Source organism: Moschus berezovskii, chromosome 1 (assembly GCF_049115385.1).
Source record: "Moschus berezovskii isolate FMDL1 chromosome 1, NW_MosBer_1.0, whole genome shotgun sequence".
In the NCBI taxonomy this organism is placed as follows: Eukaryota; Metazoa; Chordata; class Mammalia; order Artiodactyla; family Moschidae; genus Moschus; species Moschus berezovskii.
In genome coordinates this window covers 90,500,662-90,523,518 of record NC_142460.1, presented here as the reverse complement: position 1 = coordinate 90,523,518, position 22,857 = coordinate 90,500,662, and the positions used below count along the sequence as shown (strand labels likewise).

General features: G+C 44.8%; 1 protein-coding gene across 16 annotated transcripts in view; it reads right to left on the bottom strand.

Moving 5' to 3' along the window:
• The window catches only part of KALRN (kalirin RhoGEF kinase), a 671,338-nt gene that overhangs the window by 186,703 nt on the left and 461,778 nt on the right, over positions 1-22,857 (bottom strand). For all 16 annotated transcript variants that reach the window (XM_088837656.1, XM_055396730.2, XM_088837661.1 and 13 more), the window contains exons 28-33: positions 20,210-20,302; positions 14,809-14,920; positions 12,816-13,006; positions 12,286-12,387; positions 10,828-10,970; positions 7,737-7,839 (exon numbers count right to left, since the gene is read on the bottom strand). In XM_088837656.1, the coding sequence (XP_088693782.1) occupies positions 7,737-7,839; positions 10,828-10,970; positions 12,286-12,387; positions 12,816-13,006; positions 14,809-14,920; positions 20,210-20,302 (744 nt within the window). The remainder of the gene's footprint in view (positions 1-7,736; positions 7,840-10,827; positions 10,971-12,285; positions 12,388-12,815; positions 13,007-14,808; positions 14,921-20,209; positions 20,303-22,857) is intronic.

The following is a 22,857-nucleotide window of genomic DNA, read 5'->3' as shown; positions in this document are numbered from 1 at the left end:
TATCTTTTAAAGGTATTTATTTAAGAGTTAGAAAATGCTCTGTTACTAGATGGGAGGCAACACAAACTTCTCCCTCTAAACAAGCAGTTTAGGGCCCTGAGATAAAGGGCAGAGTAACAGAAGTGGTGAGGACTCTCCTGGAGACCCATTACATGTTTTCTTTCTAGCTTTTAGCATTGTGCATTTAATAGGCTAGACCTCCAGAAGGTGGGTCACCTGCTCAGGCCCCACAGCTAAATGTCACACACTGTCACAATCTCACTTTGGAGACTCAAACTTGGGTGGACCATCTTGATGGTTTTCGTTTTGTTTCTTCAGTTCAGTTCAGTTCAGTCGCTCAGTCGTGTCCGACTCTCTGTGACCCCATGAATCACAGCACGCCAGGCCCCCCTGTCCATCACCAACTCCCGGAGTTCACCCAAACTCACGTCCACAGAGTCGGCGATGCCATCCAGCTATCTCATTCTCTGTCGTCCCCTTCTCCTCCCGCCCCCAACCTTTCCCAGCATCAGAGTCTTTTCCAGTGAGTCAACTCATCTCATGAGGTGGCCAAAGTATTGCAGTTTCAGCTTTAGCATCAGTCCTTCCAATGAACACCCAGGACTGATCTCCTTTAGAATGGACTGGTTGGATCTCCTTGCAGTCCGATGATCAATAACTTTATTTTTGCATTTTTATTATTTCACACATTTATTTTTTAAGATCAAGTACTTCCTTATGTATGCATTGAGCTGTCCATTAAATTCTTTTGAATACATTTTTAGTAGACTTGTATTACACTGTCTTATTTAGATATATATATTTGAAAGAAAATTCAAAACTGACCAACCAAAAAAACATATGAAACAAAAACTCTGGTCTTTCTCCAACTAGAAAATGTACCAATGGCCTCTCTGTGTTCTCTCAAATACCAACTCATATGTTGTAATGTATTTTATAATATCTCTATTAGCTATTGCTTTGGGTTATTTACACCTTCTGTATTAATGCATCTAAAGGAGTTTTTAAAAGTATGTCTTCTTTTATAATTTTATCTAATTTAACTAAAAGAGCAGCAACAAAATAGAGGTCATTCACCCAAATATATCATGAAATTGTGTATATTATACACACACCAAAAAATCTAGGGATATGGCTCATAACACATTATTCCCTTTATAACAAGTTATATCCTGCTGGTGTTTGCATCATCTTGATTTTTTTTTTAAAGAATTTGCTAGGTAAAAAAATACTATAATGTGTGAACTGATAGGATTTTTATTAGTCTTGACACTGTTGAGTCTCCACATTTCCAGATATTTGGTTTTTATCCTTAGTGGCAAAAGCCAGTGATCTGTAGGCCCTTAAAACTCCAGTCACCTACAGTCACCTGGACAGTCTCCTCTGCTTCACACCCTCTTTTGTACAGGATCTTGGCTAAAATCCCAGGAAGCTGAAAGCACTGCCTTCACTGTACAGACTTGGAGGTGGAGGCATGGAATGAGTAGGTGACCCATTCAAGGTCCTGCCACTGTAGCAATCAGGGACTAAATGCATGCTTGATCCCCCAAGCCATCCCCGCCTTTGTGCAGCAGATGCCTTTGCCGCCCACTCAGATTCTCTGTCCTGCTGGGGCTGCCATGCCCCAGCTCTTTGCATGTTGGCTGCTAACAGCTCACAGCTGCCACAAAAGACCAGCCCTTTGCCTCAAGGTAGGGCAGATTTTGGGTGCAATTCACACTCCACCTCCAGGAGGGATCAGGCTGAGCTGGACTCCAACTGAAGCCACGGGCACATTTGCCTTAGCTCCTTCTACAGTGGGCTCTGTTTCCTGCCCCTTTCCCTGAAGGGGTACCAATAAATTCCATGCACAGGAATTCCGGTCTCAGACTTCGCTTCTAGGGAACTGGAACCTGTATGCTCTCCTTCCTCCCAAGAAGCCCTATATCCAGCCTTATTCTCTGGAGAATTTTTCTACTTAGGAGCCCATCTATTTATTTTTTAAGATATTAGTTTATTTTATTTGGCTGGGGTCTTTCTCTAGTTGTGGCATGGGAATTCTCAGTTGTGGCATGTGGGAGCTTCTTCCGCAACCAGGGGATCGAACCTTGGCCCCCTCCATTTTAAGAGCACAGAATCTTAGCCACTGGGCCACCAGGGAAGTTTCCCTATGAGTCCATTTAACTGGAGAGGCTATTTTTCTCTCCCCCTATCAACAGTAATCCCTACAAGGAAACTAACTTCTTACATTTAAGGCAAGTTCTTCCAATTGCAGCATTAGCCCACTTTTTCTTACAAGAAAAACCTAGGAGCCTTCTTTTATCTCTTGTTAGCAGCAGAAGACCAGAATGCCATCCTTTCTCTTTCTGGTTATTTACCTTTCCTCCCTATATAATAGGAAGGCAAGTCAAAGGAGGGCTTGTTTCATCCATTGCTGCCCTCTCAGCATGGAGACCCACACCTGCTATGCAGCAGAGCATGGATGGAGAGCACAACAGAGCAAGACAGAGCACGGGTGAAGAGAGATGAAACAGGCCAGTGCACGGGCTGGGCCCTCACCAATATACCAGCGTGGGGGCTAGAGCCTCTCTGACTACAGCCCTTGTACCCAGTGGCCTGTTCTGTGCTCCCAGAGTACATGTGTCAGGATCACCAGGTTCTGATAAACCAGGTGAGGCTCTTCAGTAAAGAAGTTCTCTCCCATGCGGCTTCTGCAGCCAGGTTGCCCTGCTCCTTGTTAGTGGTACTGTGTTACCGCAGTGAGTGACCTTGTAGGAATCCTTTGTCCCCTCAGTCAGGCCCTTGCCATCTCTAAACAGAACATTTCCTCCCAAATAGTAGAACAAAGTTTTGGCCATAACTCATTACACTGATTTGACAGTTGAGAGTTTAAACACTTCTGAGCTGTATTCTGAAATCTCCAGGCTTCTCGAGGCATTTCCCTGTCCCTCTTCAGCACATTGTCATTATCAGCCCACCTTGTAACTTAGATCACATTTGCTTGTTTTTGAAATCCTTCATTCAAATCACAGTCAGCCCTGGGATGTTTCAGCAGTATTCTTCCGTTATAATTTTTGCAGAGAATAGCACCTGCAGCTCAATTTCCTGTCTCCAGCGAGCCTGAACATGTCTAGAAATTCATAGCGTATTTCGGATGGAGAGCACCCTTCCTAGGAGGGGTTTGTAATGTTCAGTTCAAGAAGCGCTTATTGAGCATTTCTGGCATGCCTAGTCTAAACAACATATGCATGCATAGGGACTGTCACTGCCCAGCTGGCTACTTCTGTACCATTAGTTGGTAATTATTTGGCAGATACCCATCTTGTTCAGTGACAAGACACTTCTTTGCTACTACCTTATTACTCAGCCTTGCATGACTAGAATTCTATGACTCTGGATTTCTCTGAAATATGGTTGCAAACCTCTATCACCTAATACACAGATAAGCAAAAGGGTCTTGTAGTCATGTCCAGAGTAACATGAGCATATTCTGGACAGAATAGGAAGGGGCTCAGACCCAGAGCTCTATGGACAAAGTAAGCACATCCATTTGCCTTCAGGGAAATGACACTTTTACATGGGACAAGGATAAAGTAGAACCTAATTATGCAGACCCATTTGAGAGCTGAACAAAAACAACTTTGGGGAAAGCTATTCATATCATTTACTGAGGCATCCATGTTAGCTTTGTCAGAATTCAATGCAGAATTGAGAATACTAGAGTGATTCCTCATCAAGGGAGGACATACCACAAGCAATTCCAGCTTCTCTGTTATAGAGGAAAACGGGGACGTTCCCTTTCCTAAAAAGAAGAGTCAGACAAGGACAGACCCAAGTTTCAAAACCTGAGTGGGAAATGAGGAAGGGCCAGGTGTCGGTCTTTTGTTGGTCTTCTGTTCTCAATCCTGTCTTTATAGCCAGAATTTGGAAAAAGTCACAAAAAGTATGTTTAGCCAATAATGCTGGGGAATGCATCTGATACACTGGACAGAATAATTCTATATTCAAAACATGCTGGAATATGGATGGGATTAAACAAGAGAACATCTAATAGATATTAAATAGTCCAACACTCAGGTTACTAAGTCACCTGCCCAACTAAGAGCAGGCCACAAAAACAGGCAAGGAGATTCCATGAGTCAGCATTGTACATCCTACCTATACAAGGAGGAGGGCAGGCACAGTCGCTCTAGAACAAGAAACTGAATTTGCATCAGTGAGTTCACATCTAACGTACTATATGTCACTCTGGAGGCCCCATTTTATATAGATCATTATATACTAGAGTAAATCTGAGGAAGGCAACCAGGATATGCAAAGGTCTGAAAATATATTAATATAAAGAATAGCTGGAGAAACTGAGAACTTCTGAAAAACAAGATGAATAGAAAAGACAACTGTCTTCAAATATCTAAAGCTTTGGGGGTTACCACTGGCCAAAGGTGACACAATTTGAGGATTAAAATGAAATACCTGAGAATAATGGATCATAACCCATTAGATAACAAAATAAACCAAGAGCCAGTGCTAACAACAAACAGCTACATTTCGATTCTAAGGCCTAGCAAATGGAAAGTGGAGTAAAGTTGTCCTATTTATAGACAAGCAAACTGACCTAAACTATGTCTTTAGGTCTAATATAGAAAAAACTTTTTGACATTTAATGAGCCATGAACCTGGAGGGCAGAACTCTATTCAAGAACTTCCAAAGATCTTTAATCTGCTAAATAGTCAGGTACTCTTATTCACAGCATCTAGATTTCTATTTCCTTTCTAATAAAGATAGAAAGTCAACCTTTACTGAGTGTCTAATAGGTAACAACTAAATATATTTTACTTAACCTTCCCAAAGACTCAGTGAGATGCGTATTATCTTTGTTTTATAGATTGGGAGATTAAGGTGCAATAACTCATGCAACGTGACACAAAGGGCAAGTGCCAGAGCTGGGATTTGAACCCAGGTGTGTCCAAACTCCTTCCACCCTACCCAACACACAACGGACACATAAAGTGACTGCAGAAGTGTCTCAGGGCCCCACAGTTCCTGAAGGCCATCCGTCCTGGACCCTTGACGGTTATGTTTACCATCTACCCAGCCCACAGTTCTACTATTCTCATTCCTCTGGATTAGAAGGTAAAGGCTGGGGCTTTTCCAGAAACTCACCGTTAAAATAACCCTGATCTCTGTGACGTATCTCTGCCCCATCCCTTCCCCACAGTCACCTTGTCTGCCCTCCTGTTGAATATAACTCAGCCGACCTGAATTAACCTGTTTTCTCTTTCTCTTCTTCAGAGTCTATTCAGCTGACTCCTTGGAAACCAATGAAGACTAGTTTCTAGGTCTTGTGGTATAGTTAGGGGGAAAATTTAACACTGTTTATAACATCTATAAATTCAAAGATACCAATAAATAGTTTATCTGATGAAGGGCAGTGCAGGTCAAAGGGGACACATGGCTGTCCCAATCTCACTGCTTAGTGTTAGAAGAGTAAGAACATTCTAATTACGGTGCATGGTCGCAGACAGGCCCTCCCTTTATTTGACTGTTTCTAAGTGATTTTCCAGGTTTCATGTCGGAACACAGAATCTCTCTTCATCTTCCAACCTACTGCTCATATTTCACAAAGGCTGAGAAGATAATTGGGAATTGACCAGTCCTCCAGCTGACCAAAGCTTTTTGCTTGAACTAAGGAAACTTCTAGGTTTCTATAGCATATTTATAAATACACTATTTGTATGTTTGGCTGCTTTCAGACCACCTGTTTTAGCTTCTCCTCATGCTAGAGTTCCCTGTCTGCTCTGTTCATTCCCCAAGTACTTCCTGAGCATCCCTGTGTGCTATGTTCTGAGGCGACAGCCGTGAAACAGACAGACATAACCCCTGCCCTCATCAGGCCTTAAGAGTCTGCTATAGAGACATACATGAAACGAAAATTACACAAATAAGGATTCACACTCAACAAAGAGTTCACGTCTCTACAGTATCCAGCACAGAGCTTGGCATGTGGTGGGTGCTTTTTCACGAGTATGTGACTGGAAGCTTTGTGCAATGTGCAGAAGGACCTACTAGCTGAGTTCACCTTAGCACTGGGAGCTCAAAGCTTTGACTTTTAGAGTGAGGGAAAAACATGACAGTGAATCAGGGAGACATGGTGTTCTGGTTTCCACTTTTCTACTCACGGCTAGGATTTTCTTAGATGAGTCACTCAGACTTTCTGCCATCAGTTTCCTCACTTGTGAATAACGTATAAGTACCAGGGTTCCTCATTAATAAAGAAATGGCTGCTGTCAGAAGTGGTCTACTCTAACTGCAATCACCCTGCTAGAAGACAAGGCAAGGCTGGAGTTGAGGCTTCCTAAGACAACTGTCTCTGGCCAAGGTATCTAAGCGCCATGGGGAAGACAAAGTAGCAGCCGGAAGGAAGGCATCCCCCGGACCAAGACCATGGAACTAATAGGCTACTACATCTGAACACAGGAGACGTGAGCTTCACTTACCACCCACTGACTGCTTAAAAAGAAACACTTTCATTCATAGGACTATTTCTAAACAACCAATCAGAGGAGAAGTACAGAAATAGTTTTCTTTGTATGTTTAACAAGTAGAAAAATCCAATTTTGCATCTACTCTGATAGTCAAAAATGAAAGCAGGATGTCAAATAGAATTGATTACCCTGCATGTCCTTGAACACTAGTCTAGAGTATGATTTTGCACCATGATCTTAGGAAGTTTCCAGTAAGAAAAAAAATTTTTTTTGGAAAAATCCTAATGAATGCAGATTATCTTAAAAAAAAAAAAATGCCCCCTAACTTAAAAAACTAAAATGAAGTCTGGACAAAGCATGTTGCCTGAGGCTGGAGGACTAAGGCCAAAATACCAGTCTAGAAACTAGGGTCAGTTGGCCTTTGAAAACCCCTACCTTTATTAATAAAATCCCTAGCATTCAGAAAAGGACCATCTCATACTCTTCTGACCTTGAGGTAAACAGATGAGAGGAGGGCCAGAGGCAGAGCCGTCCCCTGCTCCTGATGCACACTCAGACCACTGAACTCCTCCCGTGGCTTGAGCAAACACTGAGTCTCTGCTACATTCTCCTTTCTTTGGCTCCTCATCAGAGCTCCTTTTACTTACTTGCTCCAAAATGTAAGAGAGCAAGTGACCAGGTTTTCTTCTGAGACAACTACATCCCTCCACATTGCTTCAAACATCACTTCCTGGTCCTCTGCCCCTCAGGAACTGAACCCCAGTACTCTGGCCAGAGAAGGGCATAATTTTCACCAGAACGCCTTCGGACAGGAGGCCCTTTCCAACTGGCATCTCTGTGGCCATTTCCAAAGTCACTGGTCTTGGTCTAACTTCGGGATGAGCCAGTCACAGCCACTAAGGTCTCTGGAAACTATCTCAGTCTCAGCTTCCTGAGTTCCAGCCTTCCAGAAAGCACAGCCTAATAAGTGCCACTGGGGCATTTCAGGAGAGGAAACCCAGACTCGCTTTTCACTCTCACCAGTACTACTAAACCTTGATGACATGAGAGGTCTGGCTGGCCCCCTCAATATTCTGTTCCCTCAGACAAAATCTCCACACTGTAACATATCTCCTCCAGCCCTCCAGCCCTTTCCCCTTTGGCCGTCACAAAGACCACTGGCTACTGAGGTCAGGCTCCACCTTGGGAGAAATTCCTCTATGGGTAACTCTCCAGGAATGGTTAAGCCAATAAGAAGTCTTGGGGGAAGGAAGGTTGGGGCGCTGTCCTACCTTGTCACTGTCCACTGTGTTCTGGGAGGTCCTAGAGGCAATGGAGATGGTGTCTGGCTGGCTGCTCCCATCCCCCTGGCTGTCAACATCCTCCACTCCATCCCTGCAGGAAGAAGAGAGAAACAACAGGGGTGGGGGTGGGGGGAACAACTGTGGGTTTAGAGCACACAAGGATTTCCAGCTGGTCTGGCAGAGCAGAGCCTTAGCACTTTTTAGCAGGGATTTGTCTAAAATTATCCCACTAAAGGAAGCAGTCCCATGTGATTTTCAATGATGTCACTTCTTGCGCTTAGCAAATACATAATCACTATGTTGATAACTGAACACAAAATGACTCTCCATAACTCTTCTGGCCCATGGTACAGAGGGGGCAGCTATTTATTTATTTTCACTAGGCATGGGTCTATAATTGGCAGTAGGAAGAAGCACATACTGCTTAGAACCTAGGCTTCTCTCCAACTGTCTGGGTCATCTGCAACAATCCCAGAGTTCAGGGCATTCAAATAGATTTTATGCATGCTGAAACAGGATGGGGGTGGTTTATAGCTAGCTTATAGAGAGAACAGAACTGAGAAGAATCTTTTTGACCTGTGCTTCTCTTGCTCAAGAAAATTGGGTGGGATATTTTCTTCAGGAGAGATGATCCTTCGGAAGGTCCTTATGTTGGACCCTCAACTCCTGCGTCTGGAGGAAGAGTTTATTGCCTTCATTTTGGTGGGTCTTATTGATTGCATGCTTATTTATGATGACTTCTTATTAACACAGAAAGCCAAGGCATCTTCTCAAAGATAAGAGGACAGTCACAGATTCTGCAGCAGCTCTGGAGCCAGCTGTGCTCCTGAGGGTCTGACAGGACAGTCTCCCGAGTGTACTCCTGGCCTTTAGACCCCTTTCTAGGCTCCTAGACCATACAGCTATTTCATTCACATGCTCCCTCAACTCTCCTGCTTTACAAGTGGGTCCCAACCCTATACTGAACACAAAGGCTGGGCCAAGGGGGGACTAAGATGTCTGGCAACTGGTGAAAGCCAAAGGGTCCATGTCAGGAAAAACTGGAGGTGTGGGCCACGGGTTGGATAAATCAGCACAGGAAATGACAGCACTTCCTACGGGAGTCTACGTGAAAGTCATACCCCTGCTATTACTTTGGAAAAATATGGCCTTAGGGGAAACGGGAACTCACTGCCCGAGAGTGTTACTCCATGGGCAACATTCATTGAAGCTGTCTCATCAAAGTCTACACAATTACAATCTAGAGTGTGGGAGTACATGGACATGTGTGTGCATGTGTGCATACATGTGATGCATATGTACATACACAGAGAGTGCTAATCATAAAAAGTTTCTCCCACTCAGAATAATTCTAAGTCGACTGTTCTCTCACCACCACTGTGGGCTTGGGAAATGCCAAGTTATTTTAATAATATAAGCCACACGTTCGTAGGAAGGAAAATCTGCTGTAAAAAAAATTATGTGATGCATTTCAAAACCAAAAATAAAGGACATTTAGATCATCTGTTATTTTAGATATCTGGAACACTGCTCCCCCCCATTTGTAGATAGTTCCGAGCTGGCTGTACTTTCCACTTCCTACTATTCTGGCCCATTGCAGGACTTTCTGGTGCACTCCAGATGAAGCTAGTTCTGGGGGCGGGGGAGAACCTAGCCAGGAGGGTAGATAGTATTCCCCAAGCCAACCCATTCCTCTATGAACTCTGTCCCCGTATACAGGGAGCCAAGCTATTGAAATAACACAATGCCTGGCTGTTCTCTGCAGAGTCCACCAAGGTTTCTCACTCTCTCATTACCTGACGACGACCAAGGAAAGATCAGAGGCATTTCCAAGGTATGTCCATCCCAGGTTCTAGAAATGACCGAATTCTCCTACTAGAGGAGAAAGGAGCTCTTTCACAGAGTAACCCTGCACAGCCTCGCCTGAATATCCTTTCCCATCAAGGTCCTAGACCTTCAGTTCCTTATAACTGTTTTTCATTCTCTCTTTTTTATTGAAGTAAGGACCTGCTACAGAAGGATCTGTCTCTAGTACTAAACTAATTGTGCCCCTTACTCTGACACAGGTAACTGAAATCAAAATAACCCCTCCCCACCACAGTCATAACTGTTCTTTCAGCACCTAGAAGGGGCCTTATCCTGGCCATGCATGTCCTGGGGCTCCTGCCCCTGGGGGAATCTCTCTCTACCTTAGCCACACCCTTCTTTTCACTACCACCTCTCTTGGTGGCTCCCTGGCCTGTGTATGCTGGCTGGTACCAAAGGGTCAATTAAATCTGAATTTATTCCATTCAAGAATAGGAGAGGAGAGGACAGCCTGTTATCACCAACATCCATAACCTTCAGAGCTCTGTTTTTAGTTTTTTTTCAAGTTTTCCAAAACTGACATGAAGTTTTTCTAAGCTTTCTTTTAAAGTGACCTCCAAAGAGTCATTGTAGGTGACTGTCACAAGGAGACTTGAGCAGTCACCCATTGGTATAGGGAAAACTGGGATTCAGAAGGACCCAGAGAGATGAAGATATTAAAACAAAGTCATCTTCTGCCCAGTCACAATGCTTACCTCAAATGAAAGGAGGTGAGGACGTGGTAGGGCTGGGCTGTAGAGGAAGTGCTGCAGTGACACACAGCCCTGCCTGTCACAGTCCTTCGGCTGTCTAGCCAGTCCAGAGAGCCCTCCCCTCAGCCACCTCCCTCCCAAAGCCTTCCCCATACACTTCACTCTAGTGCCCATCACAAGTCCTCTCTCCTTGATGCCTGCAGCGCTTCCTGTCCCTACCGGTGGTCCTGGCTTCTTGTTTAATTATCCCGTGTGTGAGACATGCCTGTCAGATGGTTCTTGAGGGAATGGACTCCCTTTTATATTCCTGGGGCACCAAACACACTCAGGTGCTCACTGAAGCTCTGCTGAGTATAACTGACAGTGATGGGTGAGGTGCTTAAGAGGAGGTGACTCCTCTTGGGTAGAATTCAGTGGGGTGTCACAGAGAGGGGTGCACCACCCCCACAGAAGCAAAGGTTCACCCCACCCCCGCTCCCTGAAGCCTGTGAGGCTCTGCTAGGGACAGAGACCCTGGTTACCTCTTACTATTGTTCCTCTGTTTGGCTGGTGTTTTGGGGAGCTGAATTGGCTCCTTCAAAGCTCCTTTCAGGTGAATGATCCTTTCTTGAATCACCTCTCGAATGTTCTTGATCCACTCCTGCTTGGTTTCTATGTTGGAGGCCTGGAGTGCCACAGGGAGAGACAGTAAGAACCTCATTTCCCTTCAATCCACTGAAATAGTTCTCAACCCTTCTCTTGCAGGCTTAATCCATCATTGGTCAAGGATACCAAATGTTGGAGGGGTTTATTTCTCTGGTTTTATACTTGTGACTTCAATCCCACGGACATGCTTTTCCAACTCCTTGAACAGGGCTCTGACCTCAAGACTCAATGCAAACTTCTACAGGGTCATTTTCAAAGTATTTAATAACTTTGGAGGCACTGACCAACAGTGATATCTGCCCCTGCTGGACCAAGGATTAACACTTCAGTTACTGGATTCTGGGGAGGTCTGGAGAATACAGGAGGAACAACAACGGGGTGTTTGGAGGTAGCAGCCATTTACTAAATGGATATATAGACTTGGATATACTGGTCTAACTTGGATATACTTATCTCTAACCTGGATATAAGTCCAACACCCATATGACTACATAGGCTTGTACTGATTGAGTCAGTCCCAGGTTTTTAGCCTAGTAAACCTGTTAATTGAAGGCACTGCTATCACTCCGTGAATATCCCATTTGTCTTCATGGAAGTCTGTTCAGGAACTTCTTCCTCATGTCAGGCAGCAGCTATGCTGACAATTCAGAGCGCACAAGTGCGAATCTTGGTCAGGGCTGACCCATTTCTTCCTTGGTGATGGGCACTTCCCTGAGAAGCACACAACTGCTAGGTACACCATGTGCAGGATCTGTCCTCAGTTTCACTAGCACGACCACAAGTGCTGACTCAGTTCCCCGGGTATGTGTACTCTGGGGAGCTAAGGGGACTCCTTAAGGACCCTTCTCAACACTCCTTTCAATCGGCATAGTTCCCATGCTCGTACGATTCACTAGAGTTTCTAGAATGTAAGGGTCTATATCTCACACACAGTCATCCTCCACTGAGCAGAATACCTTGTATGCGGAAGGTGTTCAGGAAAGAAACGTTGAATGACTGCAGAGCAAAACAAGGTGACTTTTGCCAAAGGTCAGTTGTCATCCTTGCCACTTGAAGTGGCCATATGGACAGAACATATTTAAGTGGGCCCCACTAAGGCCATTCCCTGCTTTCCTCCCTCCATGCTCCAACAAGTGCCTGGACTTACAGACCAGCAGTCTTTGAGATTTCAGGCTACTTTCATGATAGAATTTGTGTCTGAACACCCATGTGGGCTACCCTCCTGAGGGAAGCTCAGAGGCCCCAGCTTTTAGGCGTATCCTGCCCACATCCCTCTAAGCCCCCTTTGGTTACCCCCAACCCTGGTCTTGTGCCCAGCAGAGAGCAATACTTACTTTCAGCACTGTTTTATTGTCTGAGGATGGGGTGCGCCCAGACCACAAGGCAAATTTGCAGGGATCGCCCTCTACGTGTTCGGTCACACCCAGCTCTGAGGTCTGTAGACAGGAAATGCCTGTGAGAGGCGGGGAAGGGGAGGGCGGTGGGGAGACTTAGGGCTGGGGTGGGAAGGGAAAGGCAACAGAGAGGAGAGGACCGAGGGAGGGGCTCTGTCAATCAAACTTAAACAGACCAGATGTTCTGTTCTTCTACCCAGGATGAAAGGACCTAAAGGCAGTGCCTGATGAGCAGGTAGCAGGGAGGGAGGGTGAAGAGGGAGGCGCCCAAGACAACAGGAAGAAGAAAGGTGAACTCTAAGATGTGGAAGTGGGCTGAGGGGGCACTTTCCAACTAGGATGCCTTTCACTTGTCCAGGATGGTGTTGGTGTGGCACCAAGGGAGAGACGAGCAGAGTGTTCAAGATCCCTTCCTGCCCACGGGAGCTAGCAAATGGGGAGTCTCGTCTGACCCCACCTGCCCCACTTACCAGTAGCTTGTTCTTGTAAACATATTTCGTGTGTCCTGAAGAGTCTTTGATCTCCTTGCTGAAAACCAAGGAGATCTCAAAGAGGAATAGGTGTCGCTCCCGCCCCTTCCGGATCAGCGACTTGGGGTCCCACACTTGAAAGGCATCTTGTAAAATCAGCTCCCCCTGCACGTCCAGGTTCTCGTCGAACCCTGAAAAACACCCGTTTCCAGTCTGTGTGGTTTCTCCACCACACGTGGGCACCTTGCTCCGGCCCCCCCTTGGAGGCAGGCTTCCTGACAGTGACCCCTCAGCTCCCACAGCACTTTTCTCTCAGGCTGGTCCTGTGGCTCCTGCACACCTAAGAGGACAGCTCTACGGCCCTGGGATCAGACCCCTTTTCTGCCCCACTCTCCTCTACCGAACCAATATCTGTGGAATCTCCTGCAGAGCTCCAGAGCAGTCTCCCCCAGCCCTCTGCCAGCTGGGGACCGCCTGCAAGGGCAAATGCCATTGCTCCTTCTCCCTCCACAGCTCCCACTGTCGCTGACCTGGGGCTCAGAATGGGGCCGAGGACATACACTGCCTGCCTGAGTGCCCTTGACTCCACTCCATTTGTTGTCACTTCATTTCCTCATTCCTTATGCTCCATTCCTAGGACTCTTCCCTTTGATACCTCCTGTATTATGTGGTGCACAAGCCTTCAACAATTTATATTTGTACCATTTTAACAGAGGTTCTGAAACTTTATTGTGTATAAGAATCACCTGAATTGATTATGAAAATACATATATCTGCCCATTCTTCAATGCCTAAAAGACTGGGATTCAGTAGGAGTCGGGTGGAGCCCATGAATTTGCACTTTTAAATAAGTTCTCAGGTGCTACTGCTGCTGGTCCATAGAGCATACCTGAAGTACCTGGATCCAGAATACAGGTCAGGGACAGGCTGGAGGAGAAGGTGCTTAGAGAGGCAGACATGCAGGGGAGCGGGTGGGGAGCAGGTGTGAACAGAAGAGCAGGAGGTGGAGAAAGTGAGATACCAGGAACAGATTCAGATAGTCAGTGCTCTGTCTGGAGAAGGTAATCACGGCTCCTCTGCATGAAGAAATGGGCTTCCTGTGTTAAGAGTGGCCAGGATATCCTGAAACCATACCAAGCCTTTGGCAGTGTTGGGGTAAGGAGCAGGGAAGGAAAAGTGGTCCCGAAGAGAGGAATACCCCCACAGGGTTACAATATACACCAAAGAAGACTTGCCTCCCTTATCTCACCTGTTTGCCAGCCCAGGTTGGGATACGGAATATTAACTCATCTAATAGTTTTGACCATAGCTGCTCTGCCCTCATCTGCTGTGTTTTGTGCTGTTGGGAGTGCTTTATTGTCTCATTCTGCCAGGTTTCTGGGTCCCTAGAACATGGTTCCAGGGAACACGGACTGAAGGAGCTTTGACAAAGTCCCAGCAGTTTTATCTGGCTGGACTTTACTCACCTGCTATGAATGGGCGAGGGTAGTTGCACGCTGACATGAATGTACTTCATGTCACTGAATTGTACAGTGAAAAATGGTTAAGATGGTAAACTTTATGTTATATATATTTTAGAAGAATAAAAAAGAGAGAAAGACAGTGTGTGTGTGTGTGTGTGCAAGATTTCTGCTTATTATGATGACAAGTGCAATGCAGATGCTATGCAGATGAACAGGACTGCTATGGGTCAGGGTTTTCACACCTTTACAGTAAGGATGATGATGGCATGTCCTACTCTGCCTCTCAGGCAGCAAGCTGTCCACATATCTGATGCAACACAGGCCTGGAGCTACCTGGAGGCAGGTGATAGCTAAGCTGGCCCCTGTGGATCTCCTCTCACACTTCCCCAGGACCTATGGAACAACTTGCCATTTCTCCTCTCTTCCAGCCTGGCCCTCCGCATGACTTCACACCACCTCCCTCCCATGACACAAGTTCCACAGTTTTAGGAAAGGAGGAGGCTCCCCTGGGAGGTTGAGAGCACAGCTACCTTCCAGCATGCTGACGTGCATGGCGTCATTGGCTTTCTTTGGGACACTAAGCATCACTTCCAGGCCATCCTTGAGCTCCCCTTTTCCTTCTTCACAGCAAGTTAAAAGTTCCTGTGAAAAAGGTCCAGACACAATTAGAACAGTTCCCCCCAGCTTCCCCAGCCTCCCACTACCTAACCCCTCAAGGCAGTTATATACCAGTTCCTCAAGGAATTATGTGCTGTGTGCTTAGTCACTCAGTTCTGTCCAGCTCTTTGCGATCCCATGGACTGTATACAGTCCACCAGGCTCCTCTGTCCATGGGGATTCTCTGGGAAAGAATACTGGAGTGGGTTGTCATGCCCTCCTCTAGGATATCTTCCCAACCCAGGGATTGAACACAGGTCTCCAACAATGCTTGCGGATTCTTTACTGTCTGAGCCACCAGGGAAGCTAGCTTCACTGTCTGTAATGGTACCTTCTGGGGTGGAGAGGTTATCACCAAAGAATTCAACCACCATGCTTTTCCCAGACTGAGCTTCCTCAGCTCAATCTAATCCAACTAACTCAACCCAACTTCCAAATGGCTGGCACTAGAAGTGAGCATTGGAGAAGGAAATGGCAACCCACTCTAGTGTTCTTGCCTGGAGAATCCCAGGGATGGCAGAGCCTGATGGGCTGCCGTCTATGGGGTCGCACAGAGTTGGACACGACTGAAGTGACTTAGCAGCAGCAGCAGAAGTGAGCAACTAGGGTATTTCTGTCACTAGACTAACCTGAAGGTCAGGGAATACCCCTGGCAAAACATACAAACAGAGGTGCAGTACTATGCGATCACAAATCACTCACATACAGCACTCATACATCACTGCATGCCAACTTCTAGCACCACTTTTATTGACACACCTCTACCGCCTGAATGACTTCTTCCACACTGGGAACAACTAGGATTATGGAAAGTATAGGTTTATAGCTTTTCAGAGTCCTAAAAGATTTTTAGATTATATGGATCAGAAGTCGGCCCAGGGCCAACAAAGAGGATCATGGACTAGTCCCTGGATTGTCAAATGAGGACACTGTGCTCAAGAGGGACATGGGTTTTGCCCGGGTTATAGAACTCATTGGAGGCCATCTAGAGGCTTGAATCCAGGTCTCTTGAATCCAAATCCAGTACTCCATTCACCAGGCCAACCTGCCTTCCCCCTGTCCTCCTGGACCATGCTCTCTCTTTAACGTCTCCATTGGAGACTAGGTCTTTACCCTTTCCGTAAAAGATATATAATATCTGGTTGACGGAGAAAAGATAATTTCCAACTATCTTAGTAACCATAAAGACCATTCAAAATGATTTCACTCAAACCAGAGGAAAGCTGGCTTTTGCTTTTCGTATCAGGGTTATCATATCTTACTCACTTTGACACTGGAAAGGAAGAAGTTAAGCAACAGATCTACAAACCATACTTTCTCCTTCTGGGGAGGGGGAAGGCAGGGAATGAGTGGATGGGTGGGGATGCACTTCCAGGAAAAAAAGAAAGTTGACAAGACCAAACCTTATAAACACATCAATGACAGACCTCCTGACAAACTAATGGTACCTGCCAGCAGGAGACTCCTTATTTATGGTGTGCTTTTAGTAGGATCTGTCTGGCCTGTCTATGACTTCTTATGGTAAACAAACCTACAATCAATGGCTCCCTGGAAAGTATCAAATAAGTTACACAACTAAGTAAAAAGTGATTACATTTCATGATGAAATGGCTCTCTTCAGGGTAAGTGATAGGATGCAACATACATTATTTAGAAACTTTGCATGCTAATCAAGATCACAGCACATCCTGATGTTGTAAGAAAGGTCTTGGAGCTTTTGGTGGTCCTGGACTTCTGTGTTTTATCTCTGTCTTGGATTATCTATATCTTTGAAATTATTAGTAAAGTAAGATATCTGATTAGTGATCATCTGATACGAAAATCCAAGCCTTTGTGTTATCTTGGATACATTCCCACAGGAAGAAGGGAGCTCTGAGTGTTCAAGGAAGAGATAAACTGCCTAGAGCAGATGCTTGGGAGGTAGACAAGATCATTTCTCAGCTCTGTCTTTGGTTCCTGTCAGTGTAATGGTATCGTTGTTGAGAAAGTTGCATTTACTTCTGCCAACCTTAAGTTCTCTTCCCTTACCTAATTTTAACCCTCCAACCTGTTCTCATATATCATCAAAGGAATTTCTAGGCAGAAACATAAGAGAGAAATAAGAAATATGCTACAGTTTGTAACAGAAAATACCAATTATTTCAACCTCCCAAAGCAATTTGGCATGTCCACCAACCAACCAGCAAAACCAATGAGTTCTCCTCAGATCTCTGCTATAGGTTATGAAGTGGAGAAAGCTCCACATTTAATTTAGACAGAAAAGGACAGCTGTAGCAGATTTACACAGAGAATATTGAGCTCTCTGACTTTCACTTTTATGCAACACCTAAAGGGAGGAACTCTAGAGGATACTGATGATTAAATATCAATTTACTTGGAATAAAGCTGACTTTAATGAGAAAATAAATTCCATATTATTTATTTATAGTAAAATCTCAGCAAACTATTTTTCTTTTACTCAGCAAGTACTTGGCTACAAGCACATTGGAAAGAGGTCAAAATTATCTTATTAAGTCTTTTCTTCCCCAAATAACTTTAAAACATTTCTACAACAAATTCCCCCTACTTTACTGTCTTCTTTTTCAGTTACCTGCATAGTCCTCTCTTTCTAAAACATCTAATCACAGAGTGAAAGCCCAGAGCCCACCCTTCCACCTGCCTAAAGCAAAACACAGGGCAGCCTATCCATCCTCCACACCTCTCCCTTGTCTCCAAGGCACAAAATTCACCCTCGAACTTCAGCCTTAGGGATTAACAGGGAGGGGTGAAAACCTATATTTCTCTTAGAACTGGGGCTTAATTGACTGGAGACCCTGGCAGTGTGGATGCGTGAGTCAGTTTTATTTTATTTTTTAAAAATTCACAACCCCACCAATTCCTGAAAAGGCTTTGGAAATACTTAAAATTGAAAACCACACAAAAAAAATTCTTGCATAAAAATAATCATTTAGAAAGGTCATACATTATGTAGGCTAGGGAAGGAGAGGATAAGTATACAGTTGTTATTGTTGCTATTTAGTTGCTAAGTCGTGTCTGACTCTTTTGCGACCTCATGGACTGTAGCTCGCCAGGTTCCTCTATCCATGGGATTTCTCAGGCAAGAATAATGGAGTGGGTTGTCATTTCTTCCCCCAGGGGATCTTCTCGACCTAGGGATCAAACCTGGGTCTCCGACATTGACAGGCAGATTCTTTACCACTGAGCCACCAGGGAAGCCCAACAGTACAGTACGTTTCATTTAAATCTATAACCCTGCTCCATCCAACAGCCCATTCATTATGCTTACTCAAATGTTTTTTTCAGAATCCAAGATAGAAGATTGTTCCCCACCTCTGGGATAAGGAGAAACTCCTATAAGTAACCTTAAAACTAGACACTGTCTGACAGTCAAAGGCAAAGAAGGACCTCAAGTTCTTATGATTAAAGAGCAGAGACATTACTTTGCCAAACAAGGTCCATCTAGTCAAAGCTACGGTTTTTCCAGTAGTCATGTATGGATGTGTGAGTTGGACTAGAAAGAAAGCTGAGCACCAAAGAACTGATGTTTTTGAACTGTGGTGTTGGAGAAGACTCTTGAGAGTCCCTTGGACTGCAAGGAGATCCAGCCAGTCCATCCTAAAGGAGATCAGTCTTGGGTGTTCATGGGAAGGACTGATGCTGAAGCTCCAATACTTTGGCCATGTGATGCAAATAACTGACTCATTGGGAAAGACCCTGATGCTGGGAAAGACTGAGGGCAGGAGGAGAAGGGGACGACTGAGGATGAGATGGCTGGATGGCATCACCGACTCAATGGACATGAGTTTAAGTAAACTCTGGGGGTTGGTGATGGACAGGGAGGCCTGGTGTGCTGCAGTCCACGGGGTCGCAAAGAGTTGGACACGACTGAGCGACTGAACTGATTGACTGGTACACCAGTTTTTCAGGAAAGAATACCCATGCTCTACTCTGAGATCTTAGCAGAATCTTTGTGAGTTTTTATATAAGAAACTTCAAAAACAGAATGGCATCTTCAAATTTCTACACAAACAACTGTGATGGTCTGTACATAGTTATTTCTGACACTAGTCCTCAATAAAGGCCAAAGGCATGGATGCCCTGAGGTGATTTTCTAAGTCATTTTCTGCAGGGTTAGGAGACTGGAGTGCCTGGAAGTGAAGTCCTGGAGTTGAGGAAGGTGAAGGTTTGAAGGACGGAGCTGAAGAATAAGGATGATGTAGGACCCGGCCCTAACCCAGAAGGGAGAAGAGAGGTTAGGGAGTGGCTCACTGCTGCCGCCACTCTTCTCATCACGGAACTACAAGTGCTAAGTCAGTAGGCCCCCACAGACAGGAAAGGCGGGACTAGAATCTAGATTTGAAACTAGACTGGTTTTCAGGTTTACTGAAGCAGCTAGGAAATGTGAGGTTCAGCAAGCATCTCATAGAACTGAATTTCATCAGAGTTTCTCTAGAACTTTACTACTTATGACATGCTTCTCACTATCCTTTTTTTGCATTTGAGAAGCGACCAGGGATAGAGCCAAACTTAGGGAAAACTCCACTCTTACACATTAAGAGTGACTGTAGACAGAGTTATATAACTGCCTATGATATCAACTTCCCAGGCTTTCTTTGAGAAATGTCATGTTTTCAGACTGTTAGTGTATTCTTCTCTGAGAAGAATCAGCCCAAATCACATAGTATTTTATATAATTTGATGATTTGACTCTTAAAGAAAAGGGTTTGGAGAAAAAACATATCTCCTGGTTGGCTCCAGAAGAACCCCTAACACATAGGAGCCTACAGATACAGTGTCATTGTGTCTTTGTATGTACTTTTAAAATCTCCTAGTCTAGACAAACACAGAGATTAAGGCAATGATAGGTACTGCCCATGCTGGCACTGCCCCTAAGACCTTGAACCTGGATCCTACCAAGCAAGGGCCACTGGGAGGAATCTGCCCAGAAGGGAAGGACAGGAGAGTCTCTGTGTACCCACCACTGTCTGAGGTGGCAGTCACTAAGAGCTGTGCAGTGGTGGGTGCATATGAAAACAATCACAATCCATCCCTGCTTCCATTTCTCCTCTTTCCCCCAAGATAAGCATGTGGAATTTCATGGGATAGAATACGCAGTCTGGAGCCAGCAATGGCAGCGTGGGCTCATTTCTGAAGTTCTGCTCCAGGCAGAGGAAAGGTCTTCAGGTAGAAGCTTTCCCATGCCTGGGCAAAGCTAGGATTCCCTGGACCTGGTTGGCAGTGTGGTCAGGGTAACACAGAGGGGAGGGAAGGTACCTTCAGGAGCAGCTGGTACTTGGTAATCCTCTGGACAGGCTTAATTAGGTAGGAAGAAATGGAGTTGGCCAGACCATGCCGCTGCTGTATCTCCTACAGGGATGAAAATGGACACTGTTAGACACAGTGGGACATGTGCTTGTATGTGTTCTTGGAGGAGGTGGGCAGGGTTAAGGAGAGAGGAGAAAAGAAAAAGGTACAAATGATTAGAAACTATTCTTGGAAGGGGAAAAGATAAAGGGAAAATGTATAAACCAAAACACATAGGAAAAAATCATTGTGTCTTCAGATGATAATGAGTGCCTGAGCAGTAGAGAGGATCACACCTAGATTCTGGAAAAAGTGAAAATACAGTTAGGTAAGCAAGATGTATATAGGTCATTGATAACGCAGAGCTAAAAGAATGAGTTAGGATTTGATGGTGAATTTTTCAAGGGTAGAGTGTCTCAGATCTTATATAGAAGAAAAACATGGTGAAAACAATGTTTCAGAAAGACTCATATAAGCCTAATAGCAACACAGAGAGTAGAGATTGGGAAACAGACACAGAGACCAGTCCAGAGATTACTGCAAAAGTCTAAGTGTGTAAAAATAGAATTACCATCAATCCAACAACTCCATTCCTAGGTATACACCCAAGGGGAATCAAAACATATGTCCACACAAAAACTGCTGCAAAATATTCATAGTAGTATTATTTTGTTAAGAGTAGTGAAAAGGTGGGCACAACCCAAATGTCCATCAGTTGATGAGTATCATAGTCACACAACAGAGTATCTTTCTGGCCATAAAACAGAATGAAATGCTGAGACATGCTGCAGCAGAGATGAACCTTGAGAGCTTTAAGCCAAGTGAGAGCAGTCAGTCACAGGACACAGGTGCTCCATTCTTAAAGAAAGCATCCAGAGGAGGGGATCTACAGAGGCAGAAAACAGACTGTCAGCTGCTCAGAGCTGGCGGTGTAGGGAGGATAAGGTGGAGGGTGAAGGCTATAAAGGGTGTGGAGTTGCCTTATGAGGTGCTGAAAATGATCTAAAATTGACTGTGAGGATGGCTGCACGTGTCTGTGAAGGTACTGAAACAAACCGTACCCTTTCCATACATCTATATCTACAGGTGTGTAATGTGGGGGCTTGCCATAAATGAAGGTTAGTGAGCACAAAGCCTCAGGAGAATTACAAGAAACATTTTAAACCTAGACAAAGTAGGACTTGTTATGGGCCATGAAGGAAGGTGAAGAAAAGGGAATAATAATAAATCATTCCATTTTCCTCCAGCTATCCCAGAAGGTGGCAATTTTCTCACTCATTTGCCTCTTCCCTAAAGTTGTGTGTTTATATCAGGACTTGCTCAAGGAAAATGGGCAAAACAGCTGGCAGCCTGACCCTATTTGGGCAAATGAACATTTTGAGCTTATCTGGGGCTTTGGCAGGAGAGCTAAGGCAATAAGGCACATTGACTGGCTTCCCTCTCTGACAAGATGCTGAGTTCCAGGAAGGCTTCATGTGGAGAGTAAGGAAGGGGCGGTGTCCAGTGGCTGGGTCAGCCAACCAAGCTTAGTAATCAAAAGGGTACCAGTCATCACAGCCTCACAGCTCCCACGTCTGGTGTAGAAAATGCTGGATCATGTCAGTGTGTGGGCCTTTCTGGTACTTGAATTTTCTGAGCTCTTTACAATAGTGGATAACAGGGCTGTCTTTGTTGGGGGTTTATCTCTGATAGAAGGTGGGCCTAAAGTAGATGGTCTCTAAGTATAGAATTTAGGGAAACTCTTCTGATGGGAGGGAAAAAGCTACAAAGATGTGCTTTCTGGAATGCTTAGGGAACCATCAGGAGAGTTTGCTGCCCTCTCTCTCCACCTCCAGGCCAAGCTCCAGGAACTCCTACTGGACTGGTTTTCTGTCTTGCACTGACCTCCCCAACTAACGTACAGGCTCATTATGCATGATGTTAGAAACGGGGGGTGTAGGGTGTAAAATTTGGGGTATGTCCAACTTATAAATCAAAGCCTAGAAATTGGCTAGAAACAGGAATATGAGGACTGTAGGATGAGAGGAAAATGAAGATTAGCACCAGACACTGTAACACGTAAAAAATGAACTAGGCAAACCATGAGTCAACCTCCTGAGGAGCTCACAAAAGGCACAGTATGGCATGTGTAACCTGTCAAAAGGCAGATGGTTACAAATGCCATAAAGAGACAAAATACACTGCACACAAAGAGAAAGGCAAGGATTCAGGTAGGAAGCAACACATGACTGTGACCGTTTAAGGACAGGAAGACTTCTAAGAGTGTCTATGTGTGCTTGTGTGCAGTGTGTGCAAAGGGCTCACAGTCTATCTTAGGCAGTGTGAATAGTGTGAGCAAAGATAAGGAGGCAGATGAGTCTGCAGCCTACTCAGAGCACAGGATATGTATATTCAGAAAAACGTGAAGTGGAAGACAGGACACAGTGCATTTAAAACTTCAGAAAGACTCTTCTAGATACTATTGATAAAAAACCAGAAATATGTTAAGAGAAATACATTATTAAGGAGAGAGAAGAGCAGTATAGGGCATCCAAAAGGATACCCAATAACTTCTGATACCAAGTCAAAGAAGTACTTTTCTTGAGTTTTTGGTTTAAACAAAACCTCACAAATTTCAC